This window comes from Phalacrocorax aristotelis, chromosome 2, assembly GCF_949628215.1.
Source record: "Phalacrocorax aristotelis chromosome 2, bGulAri2.1, whole genome shotgun sequence".
Taxonomy (NCBI): domain Eukaryota; kingdom Metazoa; phylum Chordata; class Aves; order Suliformes; family Phalacrocoracidae; genus Phalacrocorax; species Phalacrocorax aristotelis.
In genome coordinates, this window is record NC_134277.1 from 116,963,411 (window position 1) to 116,977,947 (window position 14,537).

Genomic DNA, 14,537 nt, shown 5'->3' on the forward strand with positions numbered 1-14,537 from the left:
AGTTAAAAAATAGGTGGGCCTAGTTGATTTTAAGCAAACAGAATGGCGAGACAGGCTTGTGTCCATATGAAACTGGCCAGTAGCACTGGTACTTGCTATATAACCCTACCTGACTTCACTAAGACCCGTAGCATTTGTGAAGTACTATGGTTACTCATCTCACAACTTCAGTTGTATAAAAATTGGGTGTCTAGGCTCTCCTATAATCAATGGAGGGGGGTTAGTTATCCCTAAAACATACTCACACACCATCTTAAATATATGCCATAAGAGGACATGGCAGCAGCCACCCTACCTCTAGGCTCTGAGCAAGAAACCCACTGAACTAATTCCCTGAAGATGGATGCAGTGCTTGATTACACTTTAGTCCTCAGGAATAAATCAGACCGCCTTACAACCTAGCAATAGAAATACCATTGTGCAGTGTTGTCAGCAGGCCTCAGTGAAGAAAGGAACAAGCCACAGGGAATTATCTCCTGCTTCCAATTACAGGGAAAATTTGCCATTATAACTGCTTTTGTCACTCATCCTTTTCAGTATTGAGTTACCCAAACAAAGTATGGTTAGCTCCTGGTATGTCCATATTACGATGCTGTGACTCATCATGATGATAAGACAGTGCTTAGATCTATGACACTAGATTTGCCAGCAATTCTCCACATTCTTATTTTTCAGTGTCTTAGTGCTACCACTGAAAGAAACCTCTATTGAACTCATTACTTTTGTGATGAGCTGGACACCTTCTTAGTTTCTACTTTACATCAAGGAAACTAACATCTATGAACTATTTTTTTGGTGCTTTGCATGATTTCAAGCTTGAGAACCTAAGAAGAAAATGTAGGCTGAATCCCAAGTGAAAGGCATATCAAATAAAAAGATGTGAGACAGAATGCGTATTTAGATGTGCTTGTGTACTTACAACCTCTCTAAAAATAGGTAAGTGCAAGAGGTATTAAAATGAAAGGAATGAAAGATAAAATGGAGAAACGCTTGCTGGATGAATTGCAGTAGAAAAAAGCATTTGAGAAAAATGTTAATGGAATGAAAAATGGGAAAGTGCACTGCGAAAATAAAAGATGATTTCTCCTTGTGCTATGCCTGGAAGAGGAACTCTGAAAAAATGGCCTGCAGTAAAAGCATAGCTTTTCTCACTCTATTATCCTGGTTATTGCTGTGCATAACTCATAATGGCTAAAATTACGCAACTCAGTTTAAGATGCTTGCCTGGTACGTGGCTCTCAGCCTCACAAAATGCTGTTGGTAGAACAATAAATAGTGAGTCAGTACAGAATAAGTCACCCAATACATGGTTTTAAAAGGCACTGTGCTGTTTAAGGGCAGGAGTGCTTTCAGAATCGAAATACACTTTAAAAAAGAGGAGGGTTATTAAATTTGTTATTCTGCTGTTACTTCAATAAAATTCTTGTTGCACATTAAGGTTTGTAAGTCACTGCTGTGGTTACCATTACATGAACACAGAACCTTGACTTTCCCATCTCCCCTTATCTGCAATGCAGCGTTTCACTTGCAGAGCAAATGCTGCCACTTCCCATGGTGGGAACTGATTCTGGTAGTCACTGCTTGAAGGAATCTTTAATTCTCAAGAGTGTTTCCCAATTCACATACCTTGATTAACAAGTGCCCAAATAGGAATATTTTATAAACCAATTCAGACAGAGGACGTATTCCAAATAAATGGCTTAAGTTTCCAGGAGTAAATGGAAGAATGGGAAAACCTAATGGTAGGCAAAAAGACAAATCTTTTCTTATTTTAGAGAATAGGAACCCCACTCAACTGCATGCTGCTTACTTCATTAAGTACCAGGAGATAACACATACATTCCTGGTTTTACTTAATTTAATTATGCAACTGTCAACTCAAAATCTAGTTCTTCAGGCATCAGCTTCCAGTCTCTTAAATTCTCTTTTAAATTGTCAGATACAGAAAATAATCTCACCAAATGAAAAATGGCTATTTTTGATGTCTGCTTTAATTTTACACATCAAAATGTGAAGAATCTTCCATTCATATAAACTGACAGCCCATTCACATAAACTAATGTTTATGACTATAGAATAACAAGGTAAAAAAGAATAGAATAAAGATTATTTAAGCACATGGCTCTGTTTAGCTGTTACCTTTAAATAATGCTGTAACCTGAGTGTATATAAATACACATACTGCCTGAATACACACTTAATAGAAGATGATCCCTTCACTTTGGGTTTATACAAATAGACACAATGACTACTTTTGCAAATTAAATGGTTCTTTAATTAAATTGTACAGCTAGTTATTTTCTTGAGTGAGCAGCAAAAGTGTTCAGACCAAAGCACAAGTTTCACAGATGAAAAGCTAGTATCCAGAAATAAAAACTTTGATATCTGGGGTAGCATCTGTCTCTCAATATGTTTTCTAAGCTTTTTTCTGTCTTATGATATATGCTGCAGCTCATCCTGCTTCTTTTAAAAGCCAGTTACCACGTCTATGTGTGCAAGCCTCAGAGAAAAGTTTTGTAAAGAACAGAGCACTATGTTCCAGAAGTCATGATTAAACTCCTAAAACATAAGGAAATGAAATAATCAGGGACAAAGATATCAGTAGCTAACACAGTATATATGCAAGGGAAGAGGCTCACCATCTTTGTAGACATATACACTGCTGAGAGAGCTGCTCAAATGAACATATTCTGTGTGGTCTACTCCAGTTACAGAAAGTCAAGATGCTTTTGTCTGAGGCAGTTGTAGACTACTGTATGCTTTGGTGTAGCATAGCCACCAATGTGCATTACAACCCCATCAATGGGTATGGGAATCAATGCATGGAGAATTTAAAAGTGGTTTGCTAAAAGACACAGGTGAGGCAAGATTTTCTCATATGTGAGTGACATATGACTATCAGGTGGTGATGGTTTCTTAGACCTTGAAGTGGTATTCCCATCAACAAGCCTACAGCAACAAGAAGATATGAACACAGGACAAAAGGGACATCTGCACAAGGATCCAATATTTGCAGTTTTGCTGATACCTGGAAAGAGAGAATCTCAGCTCTGCCATGGCTGCTTCATAACCTACTCTCAAGCTGAGCTCTCAGCTGCCTTTGGTACCGAACCATAAACCCACTGGGTCTTTCTTTCATGCCTTCCTTTCTGTTTACCTCAACAATTGGTCATTGCAGTTGTGAATATCTTTCAAAGAGAATAGTGTAAAGCTGGGTCACGCAGCCTTGCCCAGTCACCTCTAGATGATTACCTGGACAATCTGTCAACATAAACTCGTGTCTTGTGTCACAAAAAACTGACATCATCGGGGTCTACTGACTTTTTTGTCCCTAGAATTTTTAACAAACTATTCTCCACTCTCAGGCTAGGAAAAAGAAGGGGTGCAAGAAGTGCAGATTTCAAAACTGAAAACCAAACCTGACATCTAGTGTGGCCAAAATAAAAACTCTGTAGCCCAATAAAGGCCATTCTATTTTTTTTTAGTGAAGGACTGAGGAATAAGCCAGCAAAAAATGTTAAGATGCCAAATATAAAATATATATAATGCCAAAAGTCCCAAATGGAAGGAGAAAAGAACAAATGTTGCTGACAAGTGATCTTTAAATAAACTCATTTCAAATTGCATTATGCATCAAGCTGCTTGACACCTGTGAGAAAATATTTACTGCTAAACTAGTAAAAGGAAATAAGCTTTAGCAAGATATTATGTTTATTACTTCCAAACATTTCCAAGTACATCCTACAAGGATTTTTTATTATTTTAAATTACAAGAATTGGGTGGGAGCCCTAATACAAAGGGTGTTTATTGAGGCTGATATGTTTGCCACAGGTTATCTGTGGCCTTGCTGACTACTCATTATTCATCATAGGTTTGAAAGTACAACGGCATATCCTCAGAAACTGGGCAAATAATTTGCTGGTGAATGCTATACATATAATTAGATACATATAGATGTATAGGGAAGACTATATAGAGAAAAGTCCTTCACAGATGCATCTGGTCTGTGAAATGGCTTCATGCACAATTGAAAAACGCAGGAAAACTGGAGGGACGCTCCGAAGCAGAGCAGTAAAAATGATCAGAGTATTAAAATTTATGGCCTTCTTATGACAGGTCAAAGTAAATAGGTTCTTATTTGTTCTAAAAAGTTCTAAAAAGTTCTAAAAAGGCCCCAGTCAAAATCCCATAATGTAGAAACAGGGTATTACATGGGATAAAAAATGTTTACATTTTCCAGTTTGGGCAAGACAGCTTACATCACTCTCCATACACAAAATCATTAAGCTTACCTGTTTTAATTTGCTATTACCCCCTGCTTCTGTAACAAAGATGCAATCGATTGTTTTCATTGCTCACTGGAGCAAGAACAAGAGGGAAATTAATTTGCAGACTCTCCATACTGAGAAGATTTCAATGGCATTTGGATGAAGATTTGTCTTTTACGATCTGGATGAATTAGTTCTGACTCCCCGGAACGGACTGGGCTAGAACTGGTGGATTTCTGGCAATCAGTTTGGGCTTTACATTTCATGCTCTCTGGCAGTCCAGAGCAGGTATTTTTACAACCAAATGTAGATCTGAACTCTGTAGGAAGTCATTCCTCTGAAAGAAAACATTTTAAATTGGCTCTTAAAAATTCAAGTAGGATGATCATTTTGTGTGGAAGTTTTTCCAATTAATTTTCATAAAACAGGCCAGCATGTGGCTGCCGCCTGAACAGAGCAGCTGTTAGTATTTAATACTTGCGTATTCCTTTGTTTTCTCCGGAACTGTGTGCATATGTTTGGCCATTAGCACATTCTGGGGAAAAAAAAAAACCCAACACTAAAAAGCTCTGTCATTATAGCATCCTTTATATAGCAAAAATTATACATCAAATGCTTCAGTAAAAATAACTCTGTGTACTGCACATGAATGTATCCCATTATATGACCGATTATGTATTGGGTCCAGAGCAACATTAAGTGTGGACAAAAATAAACATTATAAAATAGAATCAAAATATGAAAAAATATATGAAATTGCTCTTACTTGCTTTGTCTCATTTTTCACTTTCCTTTTTGACTTTCCAAGAACTTTATGTGCTCTGACCCAGCCATCTCTGTGATTTCTCTGTGCAGAAATGCCACAGGCGGCCCTTGTGATGGACTAGATGAGAGCAGCCACGAATGAGTGCTCAAAAGAGCAGGATTGAGAGATCAGTCACTTTCCATCTGATAGCTCTCCATACATGAAAGGTTTCCTGTGAAAATAGGCAGGTAAAACAGCTTGTGAGGAGAAGGAGTAGCTGATTCTGGAGTAAAGTTCACTGTAACAAACGGAGGTTATTCTTCTGTTGTTATTACTGTAATGGTCTTTAATCAGAGGAAAGGGTCAAAAGACTAATTTCAGTATCCTTTGAATACTTTGGATGACGACACTCATTAAGCCTGTTGTGTATACCAGGATATGTATATACTCCTTGTCTATTGACAGAACAGACAAATCATTTCAATAGCCATTTCATGTGTGTGTCCTTAGGCGGGGTTTAGCCCTTAAAATGACAATGCATATTAATAGGAAAATGTGGAGAGCTAGCTATGAAGATTAATTTGGCTTTGTAGTATTGCTTAGTTGCTGCACTGTATGGAAAATGCATGATGATAACGGATGTAGAGCTCACCACTCATAAATATTAAAATGATAAGGCACAATAGGCAGGCACCTACATTGCTGCAAAACTCAGAGGTACAGTGTGAGGCACAAAGCCCAAGAACAAGTACCTTTAGCTACTTAAAAAGTGCATTTCCTTAGAAATGTACTTGTGAACTTAACAGCCAGTGTGGAAAAGATGGCTACACCCTGGATTCTAACAGCCCTTCATAACCAACAGTGGGACAACAGCTGATATTTAACTAGAATAGCAAATCCTCGAAAGTAATTAAAAATTACAGGAGTGTATTCTGCAGGTTTATGTCCGAGATTGAAAAAGCATAGGAGAGGTCTTCATGATTTCAACTAGTATTTTCAACTTTATACACATACAAAGTCATACTTTCTGCAACACAGAGAAAAAAACATCTAATTCCATTCTGAAGGGTTTTACTTCTCTCTGCTTAAACAAGCAGTGACACTAACTTAATTGCTGATGATCAAATATTCTAAATCCACTGATGAAATTTCATCTCCATCTTAAAAAGTGTAAATTGTACCAGGCTTATTGAGGTGTTCCAGGACAGAGGTAGAGTTTTGGAACAAGATAGGTAAAAAGAAACCCAACAAAATCAGATTTAGGGCACTCTGAGACAGAAGCAAGGGGTTAGATTGCCTCATCCAGACACAGTGTAGAAGAGCCCTGGTACAAGTGGGACCTAATTTACAGGGTATGAAAATGGTATTAAAGAAAATATGAATATAGGTCTGGTCTTGGTTTTAACTCTTTTGTCTCTGATGCTTTAGATAAATCAACATGCTTTTCTGTAATAATTTATTCCCTGCTACTTCAACTTTTGTCATTCTCTGTAGCTCATAGAGTTTATAGTAGGGCTAACTTCCAATTAGACTTACAGAGGAAAAACAGCAATGAAAAACAATTTTTGATTCAGGGGCCAGTATGTGCAGACAATGACTTGCAGGACTTCTCCCTTTCAGAAGCACAAAGACAGGGCAGAAACTTGGAAAACTTGTCAAAGGGAAGAGCAATAGATCCCCTGAGAACTCAGGATAGAGAAGGCTAATTCCTACCTGCAAGTACCATTTCTGAGGAGCAGCAAAGAGCCAAGTCCTTTTTGAAACACCTACTCCATTTCTCCAAAGCTAGACTCCTATTTCTTAGCCCCTGTGTCTGAGTAATAGTGTAGCAGGGCTGTGTGCTCTCTGCAGGTTTTTGGCCCCATGCACCAGGAGCCAGAATTCTTTGAGATCTTCTTTCTAGCACCCAGTTGCTCCAGACCCTGCTCAGGGCTGGCACTGATAATATGTTTTCTGTAACGAATGCTTTTATAAGTATCTGTTAGGTAGCTATTAATTTTGAAACTCAAGACGTGAATAGCTAAATCAGCTCTCCAGTTATAATTCTACAGAAGAAAGTGGCAGAATGAAACTGCATTTCAACTACTCAAGTAGAAGACTAACGCATTTAAACTCCAGTAATGAAGCAGTATGACACCTGCAGTTTGACTTCCAACAGCTGAGCAGCAGCAGTTTTATAGGGCCCATGTTGTCACAAACTGCACTGGAACCACATTTTCCTGCAGAACTGGATTTGAAGTCAGCAGGGCTGTAAGTCTCCCTGCCTGCCCTGTAATGGCAGATGAGGTCTTGTGATGGGTTACAGTTAATTTGATTCACATGGAGGATGTGGTACCGCTGATTCAGCCTGCTAGAAACGGCCAGTGGAGTAAGGAAGCCACAGTGAACAGAGCTACATGGATGACTTGTACTTGCTATGCAAGGCTTGTATTTACTTCCCAGTCTACCAACACTCTAAACGTCTAATTTTTGGTTTTGTTTTTTTTTTTAAATTCCTTGTAACATACTATCATCAGCACAATAGGCACTTATTAGCCAACAACTCAACAATTTCAGCAGGGGGCCAGTCGGTGGCCAGCTTTCCCCTTGCCTCACAGCCCACTGCAGTGCAGTACTGAATAACCCATGCTACTGTGACCTATGCTACCTCTCTCCTATGAAAACAGGTTGAGGAGACTGGTTTGTAATTACTCGAGGACAATAAAATTACAGGTGGTGAGCAGAATTATACTTCTAATAAATTAACTGGCCTAAAATTTCCAAGACCTTTAATCTGCATTCCCGGAAGTTGTCAGATAGATAAAAGGCAAAGTGGCTACAATATTCACATCCTGTAAGAGAGACAGGATTGTGGTGGTTTTATAGCCCCTTTGCAGGAACTGCTGTTGTAGTTCAAGATAGCCTGTGTTTTTGCCCTTCCCTTTGACAAGCTTGCACACACCTGAAAGAGAGAACAAAGGTGGTGAAGCTGCAACCTGCAACTTCCTTTTAGTGAGGCTGCTTGAATTTCTGGAGTGCAAATTTCACAAATAACCTGTGAATACATGGGAGAACACATCATTCCCCATTCATGCTGTGCTGATGTCCTACAAGCCCTTGAGGATTCCTAGGCTGTGTAGATCATGCTGTTTTGGAGATGTGCATTGTATCGGAAGGTATGTTCTCTTTAAACAACCCTCTGAATATCCTGCTCTGTTCAGTAAGAGTAAGACCGAGGGGCTGGGAATCAGCCAAAAGGCCCAACTCACACCTGAGAGATTTCAGAAGCCTCCTAGCATTAGACAATCCTTGCCTGTCAAAAAGTGCTGTCTTGAGAGGTTTTTGGTACAGCATATTTCCTGAGGCAGTGGTAGTGATTCACATAAGACATGTACAGAAATATTGCTACTTGATTCACAGGAAGACGGATGTTTTTCTTGATAGGGAAGAAATGTTGCTGCGAAAAGTACAGTGTGGTCCCATTCTTTTGTATGCTAAAAGGGGTGATGGTGGTGGTGGTAACTCTGATCCTTAAATTTTCACAAAAGCGGCTCTAGCACCATCATTCCTGACAGGAAGCAAGACCAGGTTGTAGGTAATAGCCTTTGTCTTCACCCAAATTTAAGCACAGCAAAGAAAGCCTCTCCATGCAAAGGAGGGTGAAAACAACGTGGGTGTATTTTCAACATCCAGGTACTTGGACATTTTGGGTTGGAATGGATGCATTTATGCAAATGTACTGTCTCACCCACCCTGCGTTTGGAAACACTTGCCAGACTAGCCTGTATCTGAACCACACTTGTAAAATACTGATTTTTGCTGTCAGCTTCATGGGCGAGTTCAGATTACTGCCAAGAGAAGTAGGCATCAAGAGTTAGGGAGTAAATTCCTAGAAATGCTACAGTTCCCCAGACCTGCACTGGGGTGGTCACAAAGTCACCACTGTACAAATGAGGAATTTCAGTCTCTGTGCTAGTGGCCTGGGTCGCTGACTAAAGTAACTTTTTAAAAAAAAAAAAAAGAAAAAAATAACTTCCCTGAAAAAGGAGAGCTGCATTTTCAGAGGAAGATTTCATTACTTCACATCCAAGGCTCGGCTGTGGCCCCCGCTCCTGCATTCCACCCGTGTCAAAAAACCCAGTGGGTTTTGTGAGGAGCCTCAGGGCTGTGGAGAGACTGCCTGGCGGGAGGGCGGAAGGCGCCCACCCACTCACGCTGCGCCCACCAGCGAGGGGAGACGAGACGTGTGGGCGGAGGGAGGGAAGACACGCCGAGGTAAAAAACCCGAAGGGGGACAACACTAGCAAGCTCCACACACAAATTCCCTCCAAGCCGGGCATTGCCACCTGCCTGTCTGCTGCCGGGGCTCGCCGTGCTGCCCCCAGCGCCGAGGGGACGGCGTCGCCGGGCAGAGGACGAACAAGGACGGACAGGGCTCCGCGGGTAAACGAGCCAGCACCATCCCCCACCCCGGCGGCGACACCGCCGCCGCTACACCACCGTTACACCGCCGGCCCCTCGCCCGCCGGCCTCCCCCGCGCATGCGCGGCCCCCTCGGCGCCTGCGCGCTGGGGAGCGAGGCGGGCGCCGCTGCTTTTGGAGGGCTTGCGGGCGCGAGGCAGCTGCCGCGTCGCCGCAGCGCGGGAGGGCGGCGGAGGGCACCGGGCGCCGCGTTCGCGCCTCCGCAGGCACCGGGCGCCCCCGGCTCCTGCCCCCGGGCACGCCGAGGCAGCGCCCAGCCGCCCGCCCGGCGGGTAGGTAGGTGGGTTAGGGGAAAACCGGCTGTGTCCCGCCGCCTCCTCGTCGTCATGGCCGGCTCGGAGCAGCCGCCGCCGCGGCGGGAGGACGGGGAGGCGCCGCTGCCCATCGAGGACGCGGAGCTGGCGCTGGCCGGCATCAACATGCTGCTGAACAACGGCTTCCGAGAGTCCGACCAGCTCTTCAAGAAATACAGGTAGTCCGGCCGCCCCTCTCCGCCGGCGGCCCGGCCTCCGCGCACCTGCCCCCGGCACCCACCTGCGCCTGCCCCGCTGTCCCCTCAGGCGGCCTCCCCGGGCGGGTGGGCGAGCGGGCGGCGGGGCCGTGAGGCGGACAGGGCCCGGCGGTGCGGCAGCCTTGCTCTGCCCGGCGCCGCGGAGCGGGGAGGGTCGGCGCTCCCGCCTACCCGGGTGCCGCCTCAGGCTGGGCTGTGGTGGGGAGGGGGCACGCGTCACTCGCTCCCGTGGCCGGGGGGTGCCACGCCGCGGGTGGGCTCCGCGGTGGGCGGGCGCGGGGGCGGCGGGCTGCTGCGGAGGGTGCCCGCCGCCCCCTTGCAGGGGTGGGGAGGCGACGCCGGGTCCCCCGGTCCCACCGGCCGCGCTGCCCTAACCCGAATGAGTAAAGGCACACGTGCGCCTGAAGGCCTGTCCTGCGATGCTCCTGCGTGATCTGGGGCTGGTTTCAGCCGACAAAACGGATGCCGACAAAAGGTCCTGCAGCGTCGTTGTGATTATCTTCAGATTCAGGATTATCTTCATAATCCCTACCTACATCGCGTCTAGGTTTGTGCATTAAGTATTCATCTGGTGGGAATGGCGTTAACGCAACTGCGTAAGTCAGCCTTAAAGGAAAGATTGCCTACACCTGTCCTTTTTGTCCGAGGTCCGGTGCGTTCCACACAAGCTTGAGCTGCTGTAATTGCGCATACATTCTAAATAATTAATATGCACTATACGACTGTTGTCTGCATGGTTAAAAAAAGACTTTTGATTGACTTTGCAGTGATGGTGTATTATGAAGTACTTACGCACTTCAATCTTACTAACAAAAAGGATGTTTGGAGGTAGAGTGGGGGGAGGGAGACATATTAAGAAAACTCCCCTTAATAATAAAGGAATAACAGCTTCACTATGTACCTGCCACAGTCTAATATTAAACGGGGCATTCCGTGTTTAGTATGTACTGCTACGTTACATATGCAATACTGTTGTGTAGAACTAATTGCAGGTGACAAGTAAGGTCCTGATTATGCATTCCTCACATGTATAACATGCAGCTCACATTCGTATGAAGTTACCCCATAAAAGTTACTTATTTCGTGAGTCCGTTGGAGTCATCAGTTCTAGGTTTCTGAGGAACTGTTGGTTTTGCTTGTTTGTTTTTATGTTGTGTATTTTTTAACAGAAACTTGATGAGATTTCCTTCCCTATGTTTATTGTTGTGTTGTGCCATTGCTTTCTGTCAGTAGTGTGAATCTGGAAATCCGGAAGGAGTCTAGGAATTCCAAATTTGTGATGCTTCTTATATTTTATGGTAATGCTAGGCAGTAAAATTAAGATTCCTATTTCCAAAATGCAGTTCAGTCCTCCCTTGTAAGGGTGAATAATGATATCTTCTGCAAATTGTTCTCTTGGTTATCTAGAAGGTTTAATACTAAGGATTTCTTAAATGTAGAAACTTACATCTTTTTATTTTTTTCCAGGTGTGGGCTTTTCTTTGTTTGATTTTTATCAAGAGGTGCCTTTGAGTTCAGTGTACTGTTTGCTCTTGAACTTTAAACACTACCTGTACAGAGTAAATAGGAATTCCTTCATTAGGTTAAGTGGTTTTATGATTCATAAATTGATAATCTTTGACAATTTCACGGACACTAAGAGTGTGAAAAATGTCCAGCCCGGTCTGTCTCATCCCAAAATTCGTAACAGGGTTCCTCTTGCTGTGAACTAGTAGACCTTTATTGAATTGCATTAGAGGTAGGAGAGAAGATACAGCAAAGTATGCTGAACTTCCTATGAATTTGGATTTTGGAGACATGTGCAATGAGGTTGACTTTTTTTCCTGGTGGTTTTTGGTTCTATACTTGTCCGGAATGTGTGCTTTCTACAAGGACTTAAGTAATGCTATTGTGTATTTCCTTGCATATGGCCTTAAATGAGAATATTTTTGTTGGTGTACACTTGAAATTATGAAATAGGACCCATCCTTAATGGGACTGGTAAGCTGAAATAACAGCTTTTGGGAGCTCTCCATAATTTAATATGGATGTTTGTAGTTTGCAGCATTAAAGCTCAAAGATGTCTGATGAAATGCAGCTTTTTGAACTTGATTAGTGTTATCTGTATTTCAAGTGACCTTTCTTACTGAAAGCGTTAATTCTAGACTATTGCCTCTGCAGATAGTTTAGTTCTTTCAGAAGCTTAACAGTTATCAGGTGAATCCTAGAAGTAAAAAGAGGAATGGAATTTTTTTTTCCTTATGGAAACTGTTTAAGAACCTATAAGGCTATTTGGAAACTCAGTAATTCAGCAAAACTTTAGTTTCATTAGCCACGTCATTTAAACTAGTTAAAATTATTTCTTCGAAACTACTGGTTTTGCTTCTGCTTTTTATTACTTATTATTACTTTAGTTTTTTCTACATTTGCCACCTGAAGGATTTTGTGAAATATTAATTAAAATCAATGCTGCTGTCTTTATGGGACAGTAGACAACTTTGAGCTGAAGGACAGCTGTCATTCCAAAGCAGGCTGGATCTGTTTCTTTCTTTGCTATTCCATATTTTTGCATCTTCCAGAAAGTAGGCTGATGAGCCCAAAATCAGTTATATTTGAAAGCTGGTCATAATGCACGCCTTGAGAAGACCAGGGTAGAAATGTCAGTGGTGTTTCATATGTGTAACTGTAACAGTCAGGTCTTGCCTTTGAAGGGTGGTGCTGCTTAAGTCATTGTCTATAGAACCATTGTTTCTGTGTTAGGCATGGGAGCATAATATTTTCTCTTTTGGTGTTTAGAGCTCATAGATATCTATTTAGAACCCAAAGAAGTCAGATGAACATGTCTGTTATATGTCAGATACAACATGTAGTTGGAACTGCATTGGCTATCACTTAAAGCAGTTAATGATCGGTGAGGTGTTTTGTTTTAAACTGTACTTGAGGGAAGATACCAGGGTTTGAAAAATCATCTGCAAGTAGCGTTGACATCTGCATATGCTTTTTCATGAGTTTGTTTTTTTAAGAAGTCTAGATCCTCCACCTGCTAGTAGTGACAACCTTCTAAACATGAATCAAATAACAATGGATGCGGTATTTTCATAAATCCACAACAGACAGCACCACTATCTTTAATACTTGTAGCTGTGTCTGGTCACCACAGTGCTAACTCATATTTGAAACTGCCAAATATTAGTCTTTCTGTTCAGCTGGAACAATGCTGATACCATCCCAGTTTGCATTGGTTTAAACTTTGCCTGTGAAAGCTGCAAGAGACATGGAGATTAACTGAGGACATAGGCATTGGGGATGGAGCCTGTGGGTTGGTATCGTTTTGCCCTGACACAAGAAAGTTGGAGTTGGAGTGTTCTTTTTCCCCTTCCAGCTTTGTGGATTCCTAAACACTTAAGAAAAAAAGAAGCTGTCAAAAGACTCTTTTTTTTGCTGATTCTTCACTTTTTAAGAGCATTTGCAATTCAAAAATTATTTTAAAACTTCTTCCAGCTAAGAGGAGAGAAGACAGTGTCAAACATAATCAGGAGCTTTTTAGCTGAATGTTGACTCACAACATAAAGCATAAGATCAGGGATATTATCTTGCAAGAAATCGTCAGTCTTCTGTCGCCTACCAGGGAAACATTTGACTTCTTGCGTGAATGACACTTACTTTTGAAAAGACTTCATAAAGTTTTCAACTTGCATCTGAATGAAGAGAGAAATTGTACAAGATGGATAAGTAAAATGTATATAATAAGGTCATCTCCAAAGAAGAAAGTGAAGGTGATGTAGACGAGATTTAAAGAATGGGGTCAGCGTAGGAAAACATGCCGTACAACCTGCTAGGGTAAAGCAGAACATGGAGAAGAATGGGAAGTCGGAGCAAATGGGAAAGTGGTGGTGGGGGGGGAGGGGGGAAGCTTAGTACGCTTGCTTTTAAAAACCTGGAATTTTTAAAGTTATGATGTGTTACAGCATATGTATTAACAGACGTACAAACAAAGTAATAGACCAAAAGTTCCATTATGGGTAGGTGTTTGAAGCCAATATTTCTGATTTTAAAATGGTGTCTGTGGCTCAAAATACTTTTGACCCAAATACAATTTGAGATGAGGCGACGTTAAGCCAGTGTTGATGAACAGGTAGATTATGGCCCATGTATGGGCAGTCTAAATGCTGTGAAAATTCTTATTTATGGAGCTCAGCGAAGGAACCTTAAGACTTAAGAATAAAAATTTAGTGATTTAGTAGATGTTTTGGAAGCTCCTCTAAAGATAAGGGCAGCAGCGTGGGAACTGACGTAAGTCAGTTGCGGGGAGGATGGTGGCATCTTGATTGCAGCGTGAGAATAAGTCATGAGTGCCCTGGTAGCAACGCTGTGTGCTTTTGTTTACTGCAGCGATAGGCAGACGAATAGCTGCTAGGTGGATGTATAGAAAGGAGAGTTATGTACGAGGGAAGTGATTTTTAGCAGCAATATTCTAAATATGTAATAGATGTGTACCTTAGTGATGTAAGATTTCATTGCTTAAGGCTAGGGCAGAGCACGTTATAGTGATGCACGTAACTGGAAGGCTGA

General features: G+C 42.1%; 1 protein-coding gene across 1 annotated transcript in view; it reads left to right on the forward strand.

The window, feature by feature from the left end:
• The first annotated feature begins 9,554 nt into the window (after positions 1 to 9,554).
• TTC39C (tetratricopeptide repeat domain 39C) overlaps positions 9,555 to 14,537 on the forward strand; it is a 39,348-nt gene continuing 34,365 nt past the window's right edge. Inside the window, exon 1 of the mRNA XM_075084877.1 lies at positions 9,555 to 9,947. Within this exon, the coding sequence (XP_074940978.1) occupies positions 9,802 to 9,947 (146 nt within the window). The 5' untranslated portion in view covers positions 9,555 to 9,801. The remainder of the gene's footprint in view (positions 9,948 to 14,537) is intronic.